The sequence below is a fragment of the Leopardus geoffroyi genome, chromosome A2, assembly GCF_018350155.1.
Source record: "Leopardus geoffroyi isolate Oge1 chromosome A2, O.geoffroyi_Oge1_pat1.0, whole genome shotgun sequence".
NCBI lineage: Eukaryota > Metazoa > Chordata > Mammalia > Carnivora > Felidae > Leopardus > Leopardus geoffroyi.
This window is the reverse complement of record NC_059331.1, coordinates 32,184,853-32,209,443: the sequence shown is the minus strand read 5'-3', so window position 1 is coordinate 32,209,443 and position 24,591 is coordinate 32,184,853. Positions and strand designations below refer to the sequence as shown.

The window sequence follows — 24,591 nt, the reverse complement described above, 5'->3', positions numbered from 1 at the left end:
GGCGGGCACCCGGGGTACTTGAGCGGCGGAGGACCCGCGGCCCCCCCGCCCCCGCCCCCCCAGCCCCCCATTCAAGAAGCAGCTCCGCTATCACCGCCAGCAAAGGGCGCCCGGCGCGCCTCGGAGCGCACGTTCCGCGCCTTCTCCTGCCCGCTCCTTGGACATTATGCGGCCGAGCAGTCGAGCCCCAGTCCTCCTCCTCTTGCTGCTCCTCCGGCTCCTCCTGCGGCCCGAGCGGCTCAGCTCTCGGCAGGCGGCGGCGTTGCTCAGCCGAGCGCAGACGGGACCCTCGCGGCGAGACCTCAGCGACTCCTAAAGTCAAAAGTTGGCGGCGGGCGCCAGGCTCCGCGGGCTCACCGCGGCCGCTGCCTCGCGTCGCCGCCGCAGCCAGGGAGGGCAGGAGGGAGGGGGGTGGGAGCAACAGGGGAGGGGTGGGAAGCACCATGCAGTTTGTATCCTGGGCCACACTGCTAACGTTCCTGGTGCGGGACCTGGCCGAGATGGGGAGCCCAGACGCCGCGGCGGCCGTGCGCAAGGACAGGCTGCACCCGAGGCAAGGTAATGAGACTCCGGCCATCGCGACCCCTCCGCCCCAGTCGCCACCTCCCCAGCGTCTGCGCCCGACAGCGGGCACCCCGCAGCGGAGGGCCTCTCTCTTTTTCCTAGAAAGAATTATCTCCGGCTTTGCCGCCTCTCCCTTCTTTAGGTCATTCCCAGCCAATTTCTAGAGAGAGCCACTGTAGAGTAGACTTGGTCTCCCCCACCCCGCTTTGCTGGCAGTTTGATCTTTCCCCTTCCCCACCTCCAGGGCCCAAACTATAGTTACTTAGTAACTGGGGGTAGCAGATACTGACTTGTTTTATTTTATTCAGAATATTTGTCAGAATACGAAATGTATCTCATGTATTTTGACTTGTTCGCTGTCTGACTCCAAATGGTGTAGCCTCAGCGTCGAGCACAGTTCCTGGCTATTCCTGGCACATAGTAGGTGCTCAGCAAATATTTGTGCACTGGCTGAGGGTGAAGGCGTGGGCTCAAATGGGCAAAAATAAATAAATAAATAAATAAATAAATAAATAAATAAATAACTGCTGGAAAATAACCCGGGACAAAGCCCCCTTCATGTTTAAACTAAAACTTGCGGGAAATTGGTTTGCGGAAAATTGAATTATTGCTTCATGTGTCTCTGCTTCTCCCTGCAGTGAAATTATTAGAGACCCTGAGCGAATACGAAATCGCGTCTCCCATCCGAGTGAACGCTCTCGGAGAACCCGTTTCTACGAACGTGCACTTCAAAAGGAGGCGCCGGAGCATTAACGCTGCCTCTGACCCCTGGCCGGCCTCTGCCTCGTCTTCCCCCTCCTCCTCTACCTCCGACCAGGAGCATTACCGCCTCTCTGCCTTCGGCCAGCAATTTCTATTTAATCTCTCCGCCCATTCCGGATTTATCGCTCCACTGTTCACTGTCACCCTTCTCGGGACGCCCGGGGAGAACCAGACAAAGTTTTATTCTGAGGAGGAAGCGGAACTCAAGCACTGCTTCTACAAAGGCCATGTCAATACCAAGTCTACCAAGTCCCAGCACACGGCGGTCATCAGCCTCTGCTCAGGAATGGTGAGTTGGTGCCCGCTCCTCTCCCCTCCCCTCCCGCCTCTTCACAAGTTTCTGGAAGACTTCACTGCTCTCTCTTCTAAGACCCTCACTGCGCCGAGTTTCCAGTCTGGCTCTGAATACCCGCTGGAAACTAGTTTGCATCCAGCGGTTTGGATGACTAGCCCAGTGCGTGCGCTTACACTGGAGAGGAGCGCACGCATCCGCTCCCAGGGGTTCCGTGTGTTTTGGAGCTTTCTAGAGTCCGAACCGAGCTCCGCTGCTCCTTGCCCAGCGCTAGCAGGCGGCTTGGAAGTCGGTTTCCAAACTCCAGAGTTGCCTGCCCTTCCTTGTAGCAAACACAGCCGCCCAGGAGCGGAGCAGCTGAGCGCAGGCAGGACCCGACTCCTTATTGGCGCGTCTCGAGTCAGGGGTGTGGGCTGAGGATCCCCAGCCTCGGGTATGGGGAGTTCCTTCTGTGTGTCGTGGAGGGCGGTGCGTAATCTAGAGTCCCCGCGATCTCTCTGGGCCTCTTTTCACGCGCCAGGAACCCTGAGGCTGAACAGGATTGACAGGGAACAGGTCCGTCCCAGGAACGGAAGGGTGGGCCAAGGACTCCGGAGGCGGGGAAGAGGGCGGAGCCTGCCCCGGACGCTTTGAATTAGGGTAAAACTCGGAGTGGGGGTGTGGCGCAGTCCGACTCTGCACCCTGCTGGCGGGGTAGCCCCTAAGAAACAGAAATAGTGGGAGAGAGCCCGCAGAGGCTGCCCGGACGAGAGTTGGGTTCTTTTGGGTTTTCTGCCACCCATACGGGTTCCAGAGAGTCGAGAGACGGAGCCTACAACGCACGTTTCCCCTACAGAAGGAGAGCGAGAAGGCGCGGGGCGGCCACCTCCCTGCCCTGCAAAATACGCACTTAGCAGGGTTTCCGAAAGGGTGCCTCGACCCCCTTTTGACCTCCCCTCCCCTCCCCACTTGCTCTCCAGTTGGTCCGATAAGGCATTCGCTTTCTTCCCCAGCACATTTGAAGACATGCTCTAAAGTTCTGACCCCAGCGAAAGTGATCCTTGGCTTTCCCAAACGATGTGCGTTCCTAACACGCGCGTGTGACGCAGAAACTTTCCCGGGTCAGGCTCTCCCAGCGCAAGGCGTTGTGCGCACTGCTCCCCCCCCCCCCCATGATGCGTTTACTCTTCCCCTGAGGACCCACATTCCCCATCACCTTTTCTAAGGGGAGCACGGGTAACTTACCGGGCCACTTGGCTGCCCCTGCCGAGCGCTGTCGTTGGTGGATCCTGCGTCCCCGGTTGGGATGTCGCATCTGTCTCCACTGCTCAACGGAAAGGTCCGGTGGGGGAACGAGGCAAGCTTGAAGACTAGGACTGGGAAGGTTTTAGCCTGCTGGGATACGAGCACAGCGATGAGCCCCTCCAGCCCCCAGCAAAGCGCCAGGAGCTGCGGCTCGGCTCGTTGTTGAGATTGTTTGGGGGTGGGCGGAGACGGCAGTTTGACGCGCGGGGGGGGTAAGGGGTGCTGCCGTGAGTCATCGCCGCCCCAAGACCTAGGGCCAAAGCGCAGGAATCCTTCCATTCTGCCGAAGGTTATGGCTGGGGTGGGCATAAACCAGGCACTGGAACCCAGGTCATCAGAACACCCTTAGATCCGAAGGTTGTAAACACCAATTCCAGAACTTTACGAATGGTGCTGAGTATGTACGTAAAGTTTGTAAACAACCTTCACTCCTCCTCCCTCTCCGCCTCCACACCCCGCGGAGTGGCCCCAGCAGTTGTATAAATACTTTGCTGCGCAGGACCTTAATTTCTGTGGCCAATTTTAGGTGGTATCTCGCACGTAGAACGGCAAGTGGTAACTCTCTTAGGGAACTGAGGACTGGCTGGGACTTTAGAATGATTGTATAGACCGTGACAAACCCATGCATATTGCATTTAATTTGCAGTCTGCCTCTCTGGGGAGGGAAAGGTCCAGAACACATCTTAAGGATAGGTGCACTGGCTGTTTCTTTCAGTGATTAACCTAGCTCCAAAAACCTCATCCCTCTGTCTCCCTTCTCGAATTTATCTTTCCTCCCAAGACTTCCCATTACCGTTTCTGCGCCGGAAGTATCATGGCGTTCCTAGTGGAAATATTTCCACCCGGGAATTCTTTCACTCTTTAGAATGAACCACGCCAATCTACTCCCCCTCCCCTCAACCCGGAACACACCACACACACACACACACACACACCCTACCAGTCGGTTATCAGTTTTCCTGAATTCCATCTCAGATGTGTCTCTCACTGGTCTGAACAGGCCCTACCCTAATTCTAGACCTCCTTCACTTCTCTGCCCCTCTCTCATTTAGGACTGTTGTCTCAGAAATATTTCCATGTGGTCTCTCCTCCTCCAGTCTTCCCTCTCTAATCCCTGCCAAACACCGCTAACAGATTAAGGGTGACTAGGTATAAGATCACATTACTCCTCTGTTCACTCACTCTACATAGCTCCCCATTGCTTAGTGAACAACTACTGATTCCATCATCTGACACTTGAGACCATTTGCGGCATCCCTCCTCATGCCTTGCACATCTACCCGCCAGGCTCATCTCTCACGCTTTCCTCCACAAATTCTGGGTATCGGGCAATCAGCTTTTGCAGATTTTCTCAGAGTTTCTCTCCCACCCCAGTCCTACGTCATTGCCTTTGGGTCTCTGGGTTTACTCGGTCATGTCCCCCAGCATCACATGCTCAAATCCTACCCTTCTTTTAAAGTAACTTACATAGCTTCTTCCCCGGGAAACCTTGTCCTTCAGCCACTGTTCTCTTTCCCTCTTCACCTGCACACACACTTATCTGTACCTCTCTTATGATGCCGAGTATGCTCTCTCTTGTGTTGTGGTTCTTGGTGCACATGATCTATCCCTTCCTCCTTCACAGCAGGGACAACATCGGTGCCTTTCTCTCCCCTGTTGGAGCCTTGTATATTGTAGGTACTTGGTACGTATGTTTGAATAAATGGTCACTTTAACCAAGAAAGGACTACTCTTTGATCAAACATTCTTCTCTGAATCGACAACAAAATTAATTTGACCTCGTAAGGATGACATTTATTGGACTCTTATGTGTCTTGCACTGTAATAAGTACTTTTTGTATGCATCATCTCATCCCATCCAAATCCTCATAACAGCCCAGTTCTGAAAACAACCAATTTTACAGATGAGGAAGGACACTGAGGCTTTGAGAGTTGGAGGCTTGCCCGAGGTCTCCTACCTACTAAGTGACAGAGTTGGGGTTCCCACCTTATCTTTCTGACCCATGCTCCTAACCATGGGCCAGAGACTGAATCTCTGTTCCTAAAAAAACTTTCAAAATTCTTTTTTTTTTTTACTAAAGTTTATTTATTTTAAGAGAGACAAGGTACAAGTGGGTGAGGAGCAGAGAGAGACGGAGAGAGAGAGAGAGAGAGAGAGAGAGAGAGAGAGAATCCCAAGCAGGCTCCGTGCTGTCAGCACAAAGTCCAAGGCAGGGCTCAATCTCACCAGATCATGTGAGACTGTGACCTGAGCCAAAATCAAGAGTCGGACACTTAACTGACTGAGCCACCCAGACACCCCTCAAAGTTCTTTCCAAAAAGGTACTGGACTAAAATCCAAATTCCTGAGTTCTAGATTCAGCATTGGACACTATTAAGATTCAACCTGAAGCATGATTCAGCAGCTTCTGTATCACTGAAGAGGGACTTTAGACAAGTCACTTCCTCCCTCTGGGCCTTCATCTCCTCTTTTCTAATCAAAGGTGTCAGATCACATGAGCTCCCAAGTTCTTTCCTAGTCTTTATGACCTGTCTCTGGTAGGTTTCACGTGTTATAGTAAGCTTCCTGCTGTGTGCTCAAAGAACACAAGAGTTGTTTATATATATTTTTAATGTTTATTTTTTTGAGAGAGGGAGAGAGAGAGAGAGAGAGAGAGAATGAGTGGGGAACAGGGAGAGAGAGAGAGGGAGACACAGAATCCGAAGCCGGCTCGAGACTCTGAGCTGTTAGCACAGAGCCCCACACAAGGCTCGAACTCCTGAACTGAGAGATCATGACCTGAGCTGAAACCAAGAGTTAGACGCTCAAGGGACTGAGCCACCCAGGTGCCCCACACACATTCTGTCCTGGCAGTTAGAGGCTAACACAGCAACACAAAAAGCCACTAAGGTGTTACAGTTCCTTACAAAGGGTCCTTTTGCTAAGCACTTTCCATGCATTATCCCATTTATTCTGCACAGTAAGGCTTTACAGTATGTATTTTTATCACCAATTGATGAACAAGGAAGCTGAAACTCAGAGCGATTAAGGAACTTGCCCAGGGTGGATGGGTGAGTGGCAGCGTTGGGAACCTAAGGCATCCTGACTCCAGGCATCACTCCCTATTGCACAGGGAGGGGGTGCAGAGACGCTCATGTGCCAATGTCACAGGCAGCGCCACGTGGAGTGCCTATAATCAGTATATGCTCTCTGAATTTGAATTAATGATAAGGCCTCCACAGGTCAGCTTTTCCCTGGGAAGCTCACACTTTTCCCTAAGTTTCCGGGCTATCTTAACACAAAGAACAATGCTCTCTTTCCTTTAAAAGTGAGTGTGATGAGAATTTGAGCACCAGGGAAGGATTTCTTAGAAACAGATTTGGATAGCAGTTGCAATAGAGTCAAGTCAAGAAGGTACAGACCTGGCCTGGTGGATTGAAAATAAACTGCTTCTCCAAATATGTCGGCAGCAAATTCCATTCAAGCAGCCCTCATGGGGAAGGGATTGGGTGAAACGGCACCTTGTCTACTTGACAATGTTCCTTTTTTTTCCCTCCTTGTGGTTGAGTTATATTAAATCAACCTCTCCCCTCTCTTCATTTGCAGCTGGGCACATTCCGGTCCCATGATGGGGATTATTTTATTGAACCACTGCTGTCCATTGACGAACAAGAAGACGAAGAGGAGCAAAACAAACCCCACATTATCTATAGGCACAGCATCCTGCACAGAGAGCCCTCAACAGGAAGGCAGGCGTGTGACACCTCAGGTATTTCCTTGTCGCTTAAGCAGAGATCCCAGCTCTGCGAGATGGGTTAGTGGCCACATTACAAACACGTAGCTCTTTGACAGGCTGCAAAGTGCTACCACATATGTTGTCTTGGATTCAGTCTTCAAGCGAGGTACGTGTAGCCCCATGGCACAGGTGTGGAAGCTGAAAAGAGGTTTAGTAACTTGTCCAAGGTAGCACAGCTGGGAACTCACCAAGTTCGGGTACAAGCTCAACTAGCTTCAAGCTCTCTCTGGGCAAAGCTGCCTCTCGTTGAAGTTGCTGATTTTTAGGATCAAGCGTTAGTAACGTCTTCAGGCTCTTGCGGCCATATTCTCAATCAGCCATCGCTCATGTTTCCCGGGTGTTCTGGTGTTTTCTGTTCATGAGGGATTTGGTTTTGTTTTTTTTCTAACCATGTAGGGTTATGAAAAAGTGAAAAAGTCTCACAAATGGAACTCCGAAAAACCTCTGTGTGTTTATAGGAATTTTTCCCATCAACTTCGGTTTTCGCCGTTGCTCTGTGACTTTGGGAAATAAGCAAATGGAAGTGTAGATGGCATTTCTGGGTTTGCGTCAAATGCGTATATGCCCACCCCTAGACTCCTGCCCATGCTGGACAGTTTCCTTGAGGCTTTGCGCTAATGTGCCTGGCCATTGTCAGACATGTGTCATTCTGGGCACCTTGAAATACTTATGCTGTGTGTGTTGCTCAGTCTCTAGCCATGAGGCAACTCTTCACCCCCTTTGAAGCCTGGTCACTTTCTCAGCTTATCACTAAAGATCGTCCTTCAGGGGCGCCTGGGTGGCTCAGTCGGTTAAGCGTCCGACTTCGGCTCAGGTCATGATCTCGCGGTCCGTGAGTTCGAGCCCCGCGTCGGGCTCTGTGCTAACCACTCACAGCCTGGAGCCTGTTTCAGATTCTGTGTCTCCCTCTCTCTCTGACCCTCCCCTGTTCATCCTCTGTCTCTCTCTGTCTCAAAAATAAATAAACGTTAAAAAAAAATTAAAAAATAAAAAAAGATCGTCCTTCAGTTTGATCCTGTTTTAGGATGTTTGTTAAAATACTTTTTGTTGTTGTTGTTCTTCCGACTTTCTGTTTCTAAAACTTTATCCTTCTTCCTCTTCTTTATTTTTTAAAAGTTGCTTCTCCAAATTATATAACTTCCCAGGGTCTTTCTGGCATCTCTGAAATAGAGCTCAAAACCGGCAGGGGGTTCCCAAAATGCTTCCCAAGTGAGTCCTTATCTCATCCTATATCTGTATCAGGTTCTTCCGCTGTGACACGGTGGTATCCTATTGCGTCCTGGAATTGTGATTTCTAAAGTGAAATCTTTCAGTGAAAGATAACATTGGCTCCTTATGACCTGGAGTAGTCAAGTCACAAGTTGTGTGGTGTGGTAGCTCATGTCGCACCGTGTTCCCACTGCCAGGGCTAAATGGAATATAAGTGAAATATCATGTCAATTAGACTCACTGGAGAGTCAGGGCGAGGGAGAGCCGGTGGAAGGAGCGGTGTGCTCAGAAACAATAGTGCCAGCAACTTGCGCTCTTCCTGGCTGCCATTAACTTTAGCGGCAAGACGTTGTCCCGTTGTTTGGACCACGCTCGTAAGAACAGTGTCCTTTGCTTCTTGACTTCCCATATCAGAATTAGCAAGTGTTCATCTTATATATGTGTACAAACCTATATATAGCGTGTGATAGAGAGGAAAGATGTGATTCCTCCCCTTTTATCTTACTAATATATGTTCGAAAGATACCCAACTGGTATGTTCATTGATCAGTTTATTGAACAGTGGCACCTGGTGACATTCTTCTGCCCTAAAGTGACAGCAAACCAAGATTTAAAACAAAACAAAACAAAACCAACAAACAAAAGCCTTCCGGCTATGAAGGTCCTATTCTGCACTGGCATTGTGCAAAGCCCTTTCCCTTCACAACTTCCCTGAATCCTTACCACAACCCTATGAGGCGGGTGCCATTCTTACCCCCATTGTACCTGGCAGAGAAGCAGAGACAAGCAACTTGGGTCAGGTCTCACAGCTACTTCATCATGACAGCCCATGTCTGTCTTATCCCGTGACCCATTTTGTCTGTATACGTGTGTGTGTGTGTGTGTGTGTGTGTGTGTGCGCGTGCGCGTGTTGGCTGTGACAGAGAGAGAAGTCTTACTTGACGCTCTCATTCAGAAAACCCTCAGAGTTTGTTTTTTAAAAGTTAATTACCTGAGTCAACAGACATTTGGTTTCCTGGGTTAGAGGACGAGTCATTGTCAAGTCCTGTTGAAAACAGAACAGGGGACTCTCGAAAGGTACAGATTGAGGACAAGAGAAGATGCCTCAAGTTTTCACAGGAGTTATTTGCGTTCTAGTCATTATTGGTTTGGCGGCCTCTGTGTGCCACCATCCAAATCACTGGTGCCAACTTAGTGTTCCTTCTGGTTTGTCCTTGCCAGGGACCAATATGGCTGCCTTTCCTTCACTCCTGATGAATCAGGAGCCCAGCAGTTTGATCGGCTCTTCCAAATGTTGCTGCTGGACTGGTTGCTGCCATTCTGGTTTCTCTCTTCCAGCTGCTTCTGCAACCCTTGTTTGAATACAGATGCATGAGGCTCAGAATAGTTGGAGAGAACTTTGGAATATGGCACAATTCACCAGCAGCCATTAGAGGAACAGAGTGGCAGGTCTTGGAAACCTTCAAAACCAGGTAGCCTGTGCACAGGGAGTGAAAGTAGGTGGAGGGTGGGAGAAGCCTCTCTGGTCGGAGCAGAAAATATCCTCTACCAGTATCAATCCATTCACCTGTAGGGATTTCTCCCCAGAGCAGTGGTTGGTAGCCCAGAGTAAACTGTAGAAGTATCCTGGGAACCTCAAACAAACGCAGATTCTTTAAAACAACAGCAACAACAATAAAACCAACCTCTGTCTCGGGCTGGTGAGAAGGAGCAAGAAACCTGGGATTTACCAAGTGCTCTACGGGACCCAGAAGTTCAGATAAACGTGAGAGTTCGTGCTAACGTGGGATTTAAGGCAATAACCACTATCCATTGCTTGCCACTTGCTTTTGGACTTGGGGTTCTTTTGTTCTGTTTTGTTTTCATGGTGACCCACTTTAGTGTCTAGTTTTGGGAAGGGGTGAGAGAGCGCTCGTGCCGGTGGGGGAGAGGTGCGTGCAAGCCAGGGAGGGGCAGAGAGAAAGACAGAGACAGGATCTGAAGCAGGCTCTGTGACAGCAGAGAGCCCGACATGGGGCTCAAACTCATGAACCTTGAGCTCATGACCTGAGCTGAAGTCGGATGCTCAACCAACTGAGCCCCCCAGGCACCCTTGGTGTTCTTCATCACTGCTTTCTAGTTGTTCTCTTAGGATGACAGAAGATTTTCTGGAGGAAAATTTAAATTGTTAGCTCTAGGCCAACAAACGAATATTCTGTACAGATGAGTAAACTGTAGTCCTGGGATGTTAAGTTACTTATTTCTAGGAGTGATACTCTATACATTCAACACCAGCCCCTCAGAATTTAAGATAGCCCTAGCCTTGGAGCAGGCTCCTGGAAGTCCCCTGCTGAGCTGGGCGCTAACCCTTTAGTTGCTGGCTGCTGGGAGTCTGCCCAGGGCCAGGAACTGTGACTGTCACACTGCTCCCTACAGCTGGATTGTGAGTCCTGTTCATTTCTGATTCTTGATGTATATCTGATTTTCAAGGAACAGATTCTGAGATAAATTATGTTAAAAAGACACGTGCAGAAGGGAGTCTTATGTAGTGAAAATTTCATGGGTTCAGATGGGAGTCAACAACTTAATTTATTCATTCATGTGTGCATTCAGCCTTAACGTATTTACTAACCCCGCTGTGCCATGAGGATAAAACCAGGAACCATCTTTATTCCAGTCAGCCGTTTGACCTCCAGCATATTTAGAGCATAAAGTAAGAATAACACATACCTTTCAAGGGTGTAGTTAGGACTAAATGAGTATGAAATAATGAAAGCTCCCAGGACAGTGTTTAGCAGATGGTAGGCAATCACTGAATGGTGGGCTAGAAAGAAGAATCGTGAAAATAGAAATTGAAACAACACAGCAAGAAAAGGAAAACTCAAAATACCAAAACCCAGAGCTAATCGGGTTCCTGTGATTAAGCTTAGAGCTTCTTGGTAACCAGGTCATAAAGGGCTTATGGGACTTGCCCAAGGTCACCCTGCCAGCAAGTGGTGGGGCCGAGAGCCCTTTCTCTCAGCTTCTTTTTTTTCTGTACCTAATGCAGCCTTGTAAAAACTCCTCTCTTGCAAGTTCCTCTCTGCCCGGTGGCTGCCCTCGCGAGAATGTCTCTGTTTTGGCATCATTGGTTATGTCTGTGTGTATACGTTTGGGCCAGTTGAGTGTGTCTGCATTTATCTGTGATTGTCATCCTGTTTGTAAATTGCTCAGGCTTCCAAATGGCATCTTCTGTGGGCATCTTCTCCTTCCTGTGGCATGCCCTTGTCATTTCAGGGTCCCCTACGCAGCGGGTCCTCAGTAGGGTTCATCGAGCTGACGGCCTGTGTGCCCCCACACACCAGGGGGCCCAAGTGGCAAGCTCAGGGGAGCCATTCAGGAGCTTATTGCCTTTTACAAGCCGCTTCCTGCTGATCCTTCACGTGGCTTTTCCAGATGAAACCCCAAGTTCTGTCTCACGGACACTCTGCGTTTGACTCTGAATTTTGCACAAGAGGATTTAGTTGCTCTTATCAGTGAGACAGACGTGCTTCCTGGTAGATGAGAGAGAGAGAAAGGCGGGGGAGAAGGCCGACACTAGGCTGTTTTGTTTGCCTGGGCCTAAACGACAGTGTTTTTCCGTTATTAGAATACCTCTCTCGCCCTCCCATCTCGGCAAGCCTGCTTTTGTTTTGTTTTATGTAAGGCATTTAAGAATTATATACTCGTTGACCCATCGATGCCACTTCTAAGGAAACAGTTGGACAATTGTGTATGGATGTTTGTGGGAGAATACTTAGTATGGTGTTGTTTATTATAGCAGCAGGATGGAAAACCCTAGGTGCCTCTCAGTCGGAGGATAGATCAAATATTTGTGAGGTATACATTTCATGGATTCCTATGCAGCCATCAAAAATAAGCATACAGATTTATGTTAACAAATACACACACACACATATATGTATGTGTATAGGTATATATATATGTATGTGTATCTATGTTTATATATGTATATATATGTATGTATATATGTATATGTATATATATGTATGTATATATGTATATATATATATGTATATACATATAGTGAACAAGCAGATAATAAGTTAGTAGGTATGGTATGATCTCATTTTTTTAAAATGGCAACAGTGTGGTGGTATATGTGTGTATTGAGAAAAATCTGAAGCAGTATGCACAGAAATTTTTTTTAATGTTTACTTATCTTTGAGAGAGAGAGAGAGAGAGAGACAGTGGGTGAGTGGGGAAGAGACAGAGAGAGAGAGGGAGACACAGAATCCGAAGCAGGCTCCAGGCTCTGAGCTGTCAGCACAGAGCCCAACGCGGGGCTCGAACTCACCATGAGATCAGGACCTGAGCCGAAGTGGGATGCTTAACTGACTGAGCCACCCAGGTGCCCCTGGTATGTGCCAAAATATTAAAAAGGGATTGTTTGTGGTTGACAGGAACATAGGCAACATTTGTCTTTTTATTTTAAATACCTGTATTTCTGAGATAATTCTATAGTCATTTTATAATCAGAAGATACAGTTAAAAGAGAAATGAGGATACTGGCATGTAATTGTTTTGTAGCCCCGTGGCATTTGTCACCAGATATCAACAGCCAAGCCATGATCCCATGCATTTTTTTTTTTTTTTTTTTGAATGAGACAGTCTCAGTAGCCAGACAGATGAAAATCCTGCCTTGTGTCTACTTCCTTGGGACATCGGGACCGATCAAAGCTGAGGCTCCATCTCAACCCAGCTAAACTGCCTTGCGCCTGTTGGACATACCCAGGGATTACCATGGCTTAGTCTCCATGAGGCACTGGAGACTCTGTCCCCTAGAATGCCTGGTCACCTGTTGGTTTGACTCCCAAGGGTGCAGTCAAAAACGCTGGAAAATACAAGATGATGGTTCAAGACATCCTTTGTTAGGGCTTTATGTGTGCTACCCACATTCCATGTGTTAGCACTTGAAATCTGTTCATCAACCCTATAGGGTAGGTATTATTATCCTTATTTTACTTTTGAGAAAATTACAGCTCAGAGAGGCCGGACCGCTTGTGCAAATTCACACAGCTAGTGGGAAGTGGGCCTGACATTTGAACCCAGATCTAATTCCACTGTGCTGCACTGTGGGCCTAACTCCATTGAATATACAAGTCCAAATGATATCAACAACGGCTGACATCTGTTGAGCATGTATTGTGTGGCAGGCACTGTTCCAAGTGCTTTACATGGATTGTGTAATTTAATCCTTACCTCGACCTCCGTGGTGCACCTGGCACGATGGGGACACAGAGAAGTGCATCCAGTGGGCTCGCCCAAGGACACAAAACTTGAAAACACACCAATGCCTACAACCATTTTGTGCTGGTGTACTTGGAGGGTTTTTTGCTCTGTCCTTTGTTGATTCGTTTGCATTCGGATATGGATTACTTTTGCTGGCATGATTTTTAACATGCTTGCCTATAATTTGATAGGATTGGAGGAGGGCTGCCTGATGCCCGGAATTCCCACCGAGACTCTAATGACTCGCTGAGGCCTTGGTCTGCAGCTTGCCTCTGTTGGAGAGTATCCTTGTTACTCATTAACCTCTGGGATCCCATTAATAATTTAGCATAGATTAGCTGATTAGATTAGCTGCCGTGAGAGTTGGCCCCAAATGGAGTGAGAGACAGAGCTAAGGGCAGACCTCCAAGGGGGGCTTTAGGTAAACAATTCTGGGACAGCTTGAGGGTTCCAGGATGCGACAGAAGCGTTGGCTGACCTCACGCTCCTGCCCGGGCTCAAGCAGGTCAGTGGTTGTTGGCTAATTAGTTACTTCTGTGAGAAGCCGGCCTGCCTTCGTCTTCCCACACACTCTCTGTATCTTCACATCCTTTCTTTGGGCTGTTCGGCCTGTGAATGTAAGAATGGGCAACAGTCAAGGAGCCTTGTGCTGGGCACACCGTGGGTTCTTTCAGTTAGTCCTGCAACAACAGCTCCCTGCAAGGAAGATGCCTCAGTTATTCCCTTTTACAAATAAGAAAGCTGAACTCCAAGCGGTCAATGAACTTGTGCGCACTGTGTAAGGGAAACAGCCCTCAAACACAGGGCTGTTTGAATCTTTAAAGATAGTTTCCACCATTTGGGATTTATTGTTTTGGCTTAATTTCCTGTCACTTACACCTTTTTGTTCCTCGTCAGTCTGTATACCTTTTTTTCTCTTTGATATATTCTTCAATGACTATATCTAATGCATAGTCAGATGCATTAGGCAATAAGCGATGGCCTCTCTCTTTGCAAATTACTAGAAAATTACTGTTTTAAATGACTGAATTCTTGAGCCTCTTCCCTCAGCTTTATCTTCTTTGTGGCAGCTTTTTAAAAACATCAGTATTGGGGCGCCTGGGTGGCTCAGTCGGTTAAGCGGCCGACTTCGGCTCAGGTCATGATCTCGCGGTCCGTGAGTTTGAGCCCCGCATCCGGCACTGTGCTGACAGCTCAGAGCCTGGAGCCTGTTTCAGATTCTGTGTCTCCCTCTCTCTGACCCTTCCCCGTTCATGCTCTGTCTCTCTCTGTCTCAAAAAAAATAAATAAACATTAAAAAAAAAATTAAAAAAAAATAAAAATAAAAACATCAGTGTTAATAGTGCTATACAACAAAATGAAAGGATAATAAAAAAGAAACTCCTAATACAGGCAGTGTTTTTTTTTCTTTCATTTGAAATTTTTCCATCATGTCTTTTTTATTAATTAATTAATTAATTAATTTATTTATTTATTTATTTTAGAGAGAGGGGAGGGAGGGTCAGAGAGAGAGGGAGACACAGAATCCGAAGCAGGCTCCAGGCTCTGAGCTGTCAGCACAGAGCCTGACGCGGGGCTTGAACTCACGAACCGCGAGATCATGACCTGAGCCGAAGTCAGAAGCTTGACTGACTGAGCCACCCAGATGCCCCCCGGCCCTCGACCCTCCCTGGTGTCTTTTAAAAAGCACGTTATTAAGAAACGTATAAGCACACATAAACAGGTGGAGGCAATTGTAAACGAACCCATCTACCCGTAATGATAGCAAAGATTTTTTCCATGTGTGCTTTTTATTTTTTCTCTCTGCTGGACTATTTTAAAGGAAACCCAGGTACCATGACATTTTCTATCTGAATACTCCCATGGACATCTCTGAAAAACGAGGATACTTTCTTCCATAACTGTAATGTAAATATACCATGCTGAGCAAAATCAACAATAATCGCTCCATATAACCTGAACAGTGCCTGTTTATAAAATGTTCCTAGTCCACTCGTTTAGGCTGTGATCTGAATCAGCTCCCCCTGTCGCGGTTGGTGGTTCTATCTCTTAAATAACTTTTCACTTCGTTGCCAGTGTCATCCTTATTAAATTACTATTTTCCTTCTAGGTTAGATTTGCTCCCCGCGGTCTTTCCCCCCTTTCCAGTTCTTTTATTCACTGATTCCTCTTTGTCGTCCTAAGGTCAGTCTGCATTTGCAGCCATTTGAAAGACCTGGGTCAGCCCCAAACCCAGAACAGGTACCAAGAACAAAGCTACCAGGAATGAGCCACTTATCAGAGTAATTTCATTGAGCACAAAAGGCGGCTTGGTTGGGTTGATTTTTGCCCCTTTATCTGGAGTACCTTGATAACCCTCTTTCTTCTTCTTTTTTTAAACCTACCAATAGAAAGATCCTCGATTTACAGTATTTACTAAGACTCCCTTGTCTGCCATTCAAGGATTTTACTCACCTGTGTTGGAAGCCTGTGACAGTCAGTTTGCAATTGGGAATTGTCAAGTGGCAAGTTAGGTTTGGGCCTGAAATTAGGACCCCGTGATGTATGACCTGCTTTCCTGCCTCCTGTCTTGGCACTTTTGGTAAGCTTCTGGAACCAGAGATAGCATGAGGGCTCCCTGCTTTACTTTGAGCCCCAGATTGATTTCCTTGTCACCTGTCATCATTCCTGGTTGTTCCTATCACTTTGCTTCAGAAACCCATTGTCGGTCGAGGAAAAAAGGGTCATAGAATACCTGGCCAATGTGTTTATCTTCCCGGTAAGCCCCTGAAACAAGTTTAGATGCACGCCTCCTTCTCAAGAAGAGATGTAAGAAACTTCAGAAGGCTTTGGTCAGGGCCAGAGGGAAATTGGTCAGGCGTGCAAAGTAACAGAGGGAAGAAGTATATGGGGTTCATCGGGGCAGGACTCAGACTCTTCATCTGACCTGAATGGGCCGTCTTTTTGAAGTAAGATGCTGTAGAATCTGTTAGTTCTCTTCGTATGAGGGAATAAACCCACTTGTTCAATGAAGGGCTATTTTATCATGCAGTTGAGATTTAAACGGTTTAATTTTGTATCTGCTAAAGTTAGGCTCTCTTTGATACTCAGATCATTACAGAATCGTTACTGTAGCCATTTGCCAGTAGCCAAAGTCGGCTCCTGTCTGGGCCAGGCTTCTGCATGGGCATTCTGTACAGCTGCGAATCAATAAATATGAAGCATTCTGAATACCCCAAAAAGGAGCATAAGGAAATGCAAGATACGATGCTTTGTGTACCTGCAGGTGGTGGGCTCCGAGAAGGAGCAAAAGCAAGGGGTAAATGTTGGTGAAATGCTTGCTGATTTATTACTCTTCATCTCTCGCAGGATGTTAGAATCAGAGCAGGGGGTTGAAGATAGCAGTTGGCCTGTGGTGTGTGGAATGAGAGACAGGACTCCATTAGTCCCAAGTTGCTCCGGGGACAGTTTAAGCCTTTTCCAAAGTTTCCTGATGATGTGCTGTTTTTTTTTTTTTTTTTTTCTTGTAAGCCAATTTCCTAATTCTCACATTTGATGCCTTTCCACTCTAACAAGTTAGATTAGAGAGAATGGAAATGGTTTTCAGCAACTATTATCTGTTTTAGCAGGTGCCAAATAGAAAATGTGCAGTGAATAATGGAGACATGCACACACACACACACACACACACACACACACACACACACATACACTGCATTTCCCTTGAACATAAGCTGCCACCCACTTCTTTTCTGTGGTTGTCTCTCTGCTCTGGATTTACTCTGGCTCCTTAAACCCCCCCCACTCTGCCCCCTGTTTGGCTGTCTCTTTGACACCCTCTTTCCAAGTGTCAGTTGACCAGGAGAGGACACTCTGGTGGGTTTAGCCTGTGTTGAATCCTAGGAGTTCATTTTTCAGCATTATTTGCTTTTATCTTATAAAAGATTAGAACTCACAATTTTTTAATACTGGAAGGAACTTTAGAGAGAACTTCTTTTCCATTCCTTCTTTTTCTGGATCAGAGAGGATCAAGGCTCAGAATTTTGAAGGGATTCGTAATCTTGGAAGTAGGGCGAATGAAAACCTGGGCCCTGAGCACAGGCCTCTTACTTCTGCGTCCTGTGTACTTTCCAAGCTGCAGGTCAAGGGAAGGCCGTTGGTGGAAGCCGCGCTTGGAAAGACGATATTCCAAAGTGCACCTCAAATGAGATTTGGGAATATCACTGGATTTATTTGATGCGTAAGGATAATGAGGAATAAACTACTGAGATCCTTTAGGAAGCTATCTCAAGGCTATAGGGAGAGATAGCAGGCTCTTAATTCATGTAGGGGATTAAAGCAACAGCTGAATTTAAAGCAACAGAACATCTGAGCCGGGCCAGGGTGCTGCAGGAGGGTGGCTTGTGACTGCAGAGGGTTCCAGGTGGTTCTACTTGTAATCAGATTAGACTGTGTCCCTGTGACCACTCATTTCCGTGGTGGCTGAGACGTGGACATGAGGAGGAGAAAGGATGTGTAGTCCGGGTTGTGGTGTGGAAGCTAGTCCTCAGTCGTGTGTAAACTGGGAGATGTGTATCAAAGGAATGTGGGAGATATGCCCCCGAGGAGTTGCGTAGAAGCCTTTTTAAAGAGTTGCAGGGCCAACTGCTCTTTAATCTCTGACAGGGGAGGGATACCTTGACCCCCCACAGGCACCACATTCAGCTGGAGAGCCGCTGCCACTGCCGATGCAGTGAAAGGTCAGATAGGAGCAAGCCCTGGGGCCACCTCTTTTCTGCAGCCTTCGGGGCTGCTCATCTTTAGTCACGAGGCACCCCAGAACCAAGGCCCTCAGAGCCTTTACACAGCCTGGCCCTGTGTCGTTCCTCTGTGTGTATGAAGTCATTGAATCCTCCCCACTGCCCCGTTAGGGAGGAACTCTTCTTATCCCCATTTCACAGATGACAAGACGGAGGCACAAAGACCTTAAATGACTTGCCTAAAGTCACACAGCTTGAATGTGGAGAAACTGGGATTTAAACGCAGGTCCTTCTGAGTCCCAAGCCCAAACTTCCCTGGCACAGCATGTTGGATCCGGTATTCACTCTGCGAGCACCTTGAAAGGACCGTCCTATAATGGCAGCCAGCAGCCCCATGTGGCTCCTGAGCCTTTGAAATGTGGCCTAGTGCCACATGTTGAAATGGTAATATTCTAGATATATGGGGTTAAATAGAAAATATCAAAATTAATTTCATCTGTTCCTTTTGGTGTTTTTAAAATGTGCTACTAGAAAATTTTAACTTCCATGTGTGGCTCACATTTTATTTCTTCTGGAAAGTGCTGGCCTAGAAGGTCCCAAGCTGTGTCACAAAGGGGCCTGGGAGGCGGCCATCCAAAGCAGGCTGCAGATAGCACAGGGTGGCTGTGGGCGGCTGGCACCCCACCGCCAGAAAGGCCAGGCTCCCCTTACTGCGGAGAGAATGGAATGAGTCAAAACCAACATTTCCAGAAGAGTATTTTGCAGGATATTAATAGTAAAACCAAACAGTCTCTTAGTGAAATGCAGGCCTGGGTATGTTCAGCATGTTATACTACGTCAAATAGATATTCTTTAAATATTTTCTCAAGTTATTTCAAGTATGACTCAGTTTCCTCATTTTGAAACGGATAGAATAGTCCCTCCCGTATCTGGTTGCTTGGAGGAATGATCTAGTTAATCGATATGAAGTGCTTAGAAGAGCCCCTGACACAGAGAAACCCACTCAACAAACGTCAGCCAGTGTTACTGTGCCAGGAGCCCCTTGTTACTGATTTTGTTGAATGAGGTGCAGGCTGTTGAATGCGGAAGGGGCAGCTGTTGAATGCGGAAGCTGGGCCTTTGGGTGTAGTGCCCCGAGTCTCCCCATTTGGCTGGAGGCACCCCCCCGCTGGAAGATAGTGTGATGCCCCTCAGACGTGCCTCCCACCACCCACAGCCCACAACCCACCCGAGCCCCTTGAACTCTGCAAGAAAGCTTCTCAAGTGTTTTCTTCCAATGGCATCCCCTTCTCTGCCACCGCCCCCCCACCCGGCCCCCGCCCAGAGGAAAGTTCCTCAATACACTTCTTTCCATTATCTTTCCAGGACTGGGTCAGTCCCCCTCACCTGCCCTGTAACCTCGCCAAGAGCCCGTAAGTTTCCCTCTTATGTGGTTCAACAAATGTAAACTGGGTTCTTCCCTGCAAGACTTGGTGTTCTTAAAATGCTAATGAGCATGGAGAAAGTCCCAGATGGAAATGCTGCATGTAATGTTTTGCAAACCTACATTATTCGGTTCTGGAAATATGTTCTGGGACTAATGTCCCATGAACCACTCTCAGGGAAACATAGCTCACAAAGGTTCTGGCCAGCCAAAAGGAGTTTTAGCAAACTGTCTTCCACCACTGCCCTTTGCACGTATTTCCCTGCCGGCACTGAGCACAGAGCATCACGAGACACTGTGCGCGCCATTTGTGTTTTCCCCAAAGCTCACCGTTTGTACAGAGAAATGGGTTTGACATATCTGGGGATTCACTCTTGCTTTTAAAGCCAGCAAGTTGAGGACCTTTAAAAAAATTAAACATTGGTGAGTTTTCATTCATCCGGGACGGTCTTCCCTCCACCCCCCAGCTCCTTCCATACCCAGTTGCTGGAAACTCATTGTTCTTTATTATTAGAACATTCATTGGTTTTATGGACGTTTTTCTTTTTATGTTTTACCTTCCCCCCCCCCCCCCCACGGGTCTTGTTTATCCATCATCCTCTGGTCCCAATAGACTTTTTTCTCCAACTGAATCTCTGTCTGAAGGCTTCATGAACCCTTTGAACAGACGGGAGTAATGCAGATCTTAGATCTGACGAGAACAAAGACAGTCTGGGCAATGCCACTGGCCTCTCCTTTTTCTTCCCGGTATGTTATCAGCTCTTGGAGTCAGTTGAGAGATGGAAGCGTTTGTGGCCTTTGTTTCCATCCCGTGACATCTCAGACTGTCTTCCCCCTATCAGTGCGCGTGTGCTTGTCACTGGACCGGATGTCCCACTGGAGCAGGGACCGGTCCTTCACCCTTTGGTCCCCTCCCCCACCCTCCCTTCTTTCCTGTAGAAGAGTCTTTCTGAAATAGAACTGTTTTCCTTGAGAAACCTTAGTATCAGCACACGAATTCCTAAAGAGGAGATCTGTTGCAAACGACTAGTAAAGACATCTCTCATCATTATTATCACCTTAAATACTTAGTGGATCTTTCCTGCATGCCGTGCTTTGCACTGAGGACGTTTTGGACACCCTCTCTTTCTATCCTCACAGTTACCCTTCAATGTGCTGTCATTGCTATTACAATTGTTGTTATAATCCTCATTTTTGTTATTATCCTGTTATTATCCTCATTTTTCAGATGAGGGAACTGAGGCTTTGAGGCACAAAGGGCAGTTATAAGAGTGCTCGGGCAGGGCCACAAACCGGGGCTGGTCTGCCTCCAGAAGCCAGGAGCAGGACCCACAGATTCCTGTCCGGTTTCCTTTGGCTGCCAGGCCAGGGTGGAGCAGAAGGGAGGCATAGTCTTCCCTTTGGTTCTGTGCTATGATTTCTCTGCCCACTTAGACCATGAGGTCACAAGGTGGCTCAGTGCCTTAAGGAAGTTCAGTTAAATTTTGATAAACCTTCTGAAAATAGAGAGCAATAATTAACTTCCCAACTGTTCAAGTTAACGTTTGAGTCTCCTTAGCCCAACCCCGGTGGACATGAAACTCTTACTGAGTGACTGCTGAATAACCAGGCTTGAATGTTAGTTTCTACAATGATTCCAGTTTTTTTTGTAATGCCACATGCGTTCTATTGTATGGCAATGTGACATGAAGCTCCTTTAAAATATTTTTTACCAAAAATAGCCAAATGTTACAGTTTTTTTTTTTTTTTTTTTTTTTACTGTGAGGTTTTAAATAATGAAACCATCTTAATTTTTTTTTTAAGTTTATTTATTTATTTTGAGAGAGAGAGAGAGCACAGGCAGGGGAGGGTGAGAGAAAGAATCCCAAGCAGGCCCCTTGCTGTCAGCCTGGAACCTCAAGCAGGGCTTGAACCCATGAGCCATGAGATCATGACCTAAGCCGAAACCAAGATGCTTCACTGACTGAGCCACCCAGGCGTCCCGCTATCTTGAATTTTTATATAATTTTTTTAAGGATTGGCCCCAAGTTTTATTTTTGTTCTGTTGTTGATATTGTTTATTTCAACTTACCTAGCTCAATACCTTCACAAATTAGGTGTTCAAGAAGTAATTTTTAAAAATTCCACATGTAACATATAAGGAATGTTCTATGTACTTTGTTATTTAATTCTCAAGACCACCTTAACATAGGAGCATGCCCTGACATGCCCATTTAAGAGGTCAGGAAACTGAGGTCCAGAGAAGTGACTTGGAAAAGATCATTTAAGGGTACAAATAGCTTATACCTTTGGAATTGTTACTGTACCCCAGATAATTGTTTTTATGTAGTCACTCTCCCGTAAATGGTTCCTTTACATCCTTTATGACTTGTAAAAAAGAATAGAAAGAATAACTCTACCTACTGGTTGCTTCCTATGTGCTAGGCACTTTATATGCATGACCTCCAACTATTCCTCAGACAAGTCTACGAAATGGGTACTGTTCTTACTGAGCTTTATAAGTGAGAGAATGGAGAGTGAAAGGTGGGCATTGGCGGGATACTTGCCCAAGGTCAAATAGGGCTTGAAGCGTGCTACCTTCAGTGCATGAGATCTTGGAACACTGTAAGCATCACTGGTTCCGCTTAGTGGTCAGCCACGCAAAGCAGTTGGAAAAGCCAATATTAACTCATCTTCTTGTTACAAAATGTTACAACTTGAGTGCTTATGATGTGGCCTTAGGAAACACACCCCTGCCCCCTCCAGCTGTTTAACGTGCCTCATTTGTTTCCATGTGCATGCAAGGGTGCAGACTGCAAAATATTGCACTTTTCTCTGAATGCAAATGTGCATTTCATTATGCTTTTTCGTGGTTTTTTTTGTTTTTGTTTTTGTCTTAAGTCTATTTTATAGAACAGTTTTAATAGCAAAATGAGAGGAAGGTACAGAAATTTCCCATACACCCCCTACCCTCGGGCCTGTATAGCCTCCCCTACCATCAACATCTCTCACCAGAGGGTACATTTGTTACAGTTGATGAATTTACATTGATATACCATAATGATTATATCTTAATCACGTCAAGTCCATATTTATATTATGATCTCTTCTTGGTGTTTTATATTCTCTGTATTTGGACAAATGCATAAAATGACGTGTATCCATCACTATGATTTCATACACAGTACTCTCACTGTTCTAAATATCCTCTGTGCTTTGCCCACCCATCCCTTCGTGCCCCAGCCTCTGGCAACCACTGATATTTTACTTTCGCCATAGTTTTCCTTTTCCAGAATGTCACATAGTTGGAATCAGTACAGTGTATAACCTTTTTAGATTGGCTTTTTTCACTTAGCAGTATGCATTCAAGGTTCCTTCATGTCTTTACATGGCTTGCTAGCTCATTTCTTTTTAGCGCTAAATACTGTTCCATCGTCTGGCTGTGTCACAGTGTATTTATCCATTCAGCTACTGAAGGACATCTCGGTTGCTTCCAAGTTTAGCAATTATGAATAGGAGCCATAGACATCCATGCAGGTTTTTCTGTGAACAAATCCTCTGGGTAAATACCAAGGAGCTTGATTGGTACATAATGTGGTATGGTTCGTTTTGTAAGAAACTGACAAACTGTCTTCCGAAGTGGCTGTACCATTTTACATTCCCACCATCAATGAATGAGAGTTCCCGTTGTTAACATCCTTGCCAGCATTTGGCGTTGTCCTTGTTCCAGATTTTGGCCATTGTAAATGACGTGTGGCGATATCTTAATGTTGTTTTAATTTGCATTTCCTTGATAATGTACGATGCTGAGCGTAGTTTCGTGTGCTTATTTGACAACGGTATATCTTCTTCTGCTCAACGCTCTGTTTTAAGATTTGAATGCGTACGGGTCGCTCCTAAGTTATTTCGTTAAGTGAATGTGATGAGTTTTTGAGGAATCCTCGAAGAAGAACCATCTTGAAAAAATGATCTCCTATTTCTGAGTGTCATATTTGAACTCTAAGAAGAGGCGAGAGAATGGTACAGCCACTTTGGAAAACAAGCTGGCAGTTCTTCCAAATGGTAAACACAACACTTCTCCTTCTAGGTACATACCGAAGAGAGACGTAAGCATGGTCACACAAAAACTTGTACGCGCATGGTCCTAGTAGAATTACCCAATTGGATTGTTAGACCCAAATGCCGCCAATTAAGAAACGAATAGATAAAATGTGAAAGAAGCCAGTCACAAAAGGCCACGTCCTGTATGACTCCGTCTGTATGACATGAGAGAATAGGCAAATCCATAGGTACATAAGTTAGTGATTTCCAGGGGCTAGAGGGAGAAGGGCAATGGGGAGTGCCCACTAATGGGTACAGAACTTCTTTATGGGGCAATGAAGATGTTCTGAAATCAGATAATGGTGATGGTTGCACAACTTTATGAATATGCTCAAGAAAACCACTGAATTATACCCTTTGAAAGGGTGGATTCTATAGTATACAAATTATATCTCAACAAAAAGTACTAATACATGTAAAGCTTCTTGGGGGGAGTGGTGGGAGGAGGGGACAGAAAGAGCAAAAATGTGCCTTTTGTCCTGTGCTTTCCACCAGGGTGAAATTTCACTATGGAGCCCATTCTGATAAAACTGGTAGCAAAGTAACATTGCAAATTGGAAACACTAGCCTCAGTTCTATGATGCGACCAGGTCATAAAAGAGAAATGTGGACAACTTTCTTTTTATCCTGTATGTCCCTTGGCGGAAATCCTTGGCTGTTATTACAAATTCTATTTGTAGGTATGCACGTTACAGTTCCTGTGTTTTCAGTTCTCAGTAAAACAACATCCATGCATTTTAGTCGTTATGAATACCTGAATCTTTAAAGCTCATACTATTTTTTAATGTTAAATTAAAGTTTGCCTGTTAAAATGGATAATGTGGTTGGAATCAGTCGAGCCAATAAGGTCATCAAATAGGATTCTAACTGATTAGGGTAAAAGATCAGATGGGTCAAAGTCTGGGAAGTATTATCTATGAGAAGATGTTGTTTTTGATTCCAAAGAAGTCATTTTATTCCTGCTTGTTCATGCCACATAAAGCCTACTGAATTATTTCTTTGATATACAGATTACTTGTGAATGAAATGTCTTCCAGGAATATCAGAATTTTCGTGTGTTGTTCTCTGTTATACACTGTAGTCTCTTTGTGACTAAATGCCTGATTTCTTCAGCTTTGTTATTTAAATAAGTGTGCTTTGTTTCCAGTTAGTGCCTCCGCTGACTCAGTTCCTCCTCCGATTTTCCATGTGCCAGTCCCCTGATGGTTGATTCTCTGAGAGTATATTTTCCCC

At 46.3% G+C, this 24,591-nt stretch overlaps 1 protein-coding gene across 3 annotated transcripts in view; it reads left to right on the top strand.

Moving 5' to 3' along the window:
- Positions 1-323: 323 nt before the first annotated feature.
- The window catches only part of ADAMTS9 (ADAM metallopeptidase with thrombospondin type 1 motif 9), a 162,711-nt gene continuing 138,443 nt past the window's right edge, over positions 324-24,591 (top strand). For 2 of the 3 annotated variants that reach the window (XM_045493434.1, XM_045493432.1), the window contains exons 1-3: positions 324-558; positions 1,203-1,615; positions 6,489-6,651. In XM_045493434.1, coding sequence (XP_045349390.1) covers positions 444-558; positions 1,203-1,615; positions 6,489-6,651 — 691 coding nt within the window. In that variant the 5' untranslated portion in view covers positions 324-443. The remainder of the gene's footprint in view (positions 559-1,202; positions 1,616-6,488; positions 6,652-24,591) is intronic. The other variant, XM_045493433.1, reaches the window with a different exon arrangement.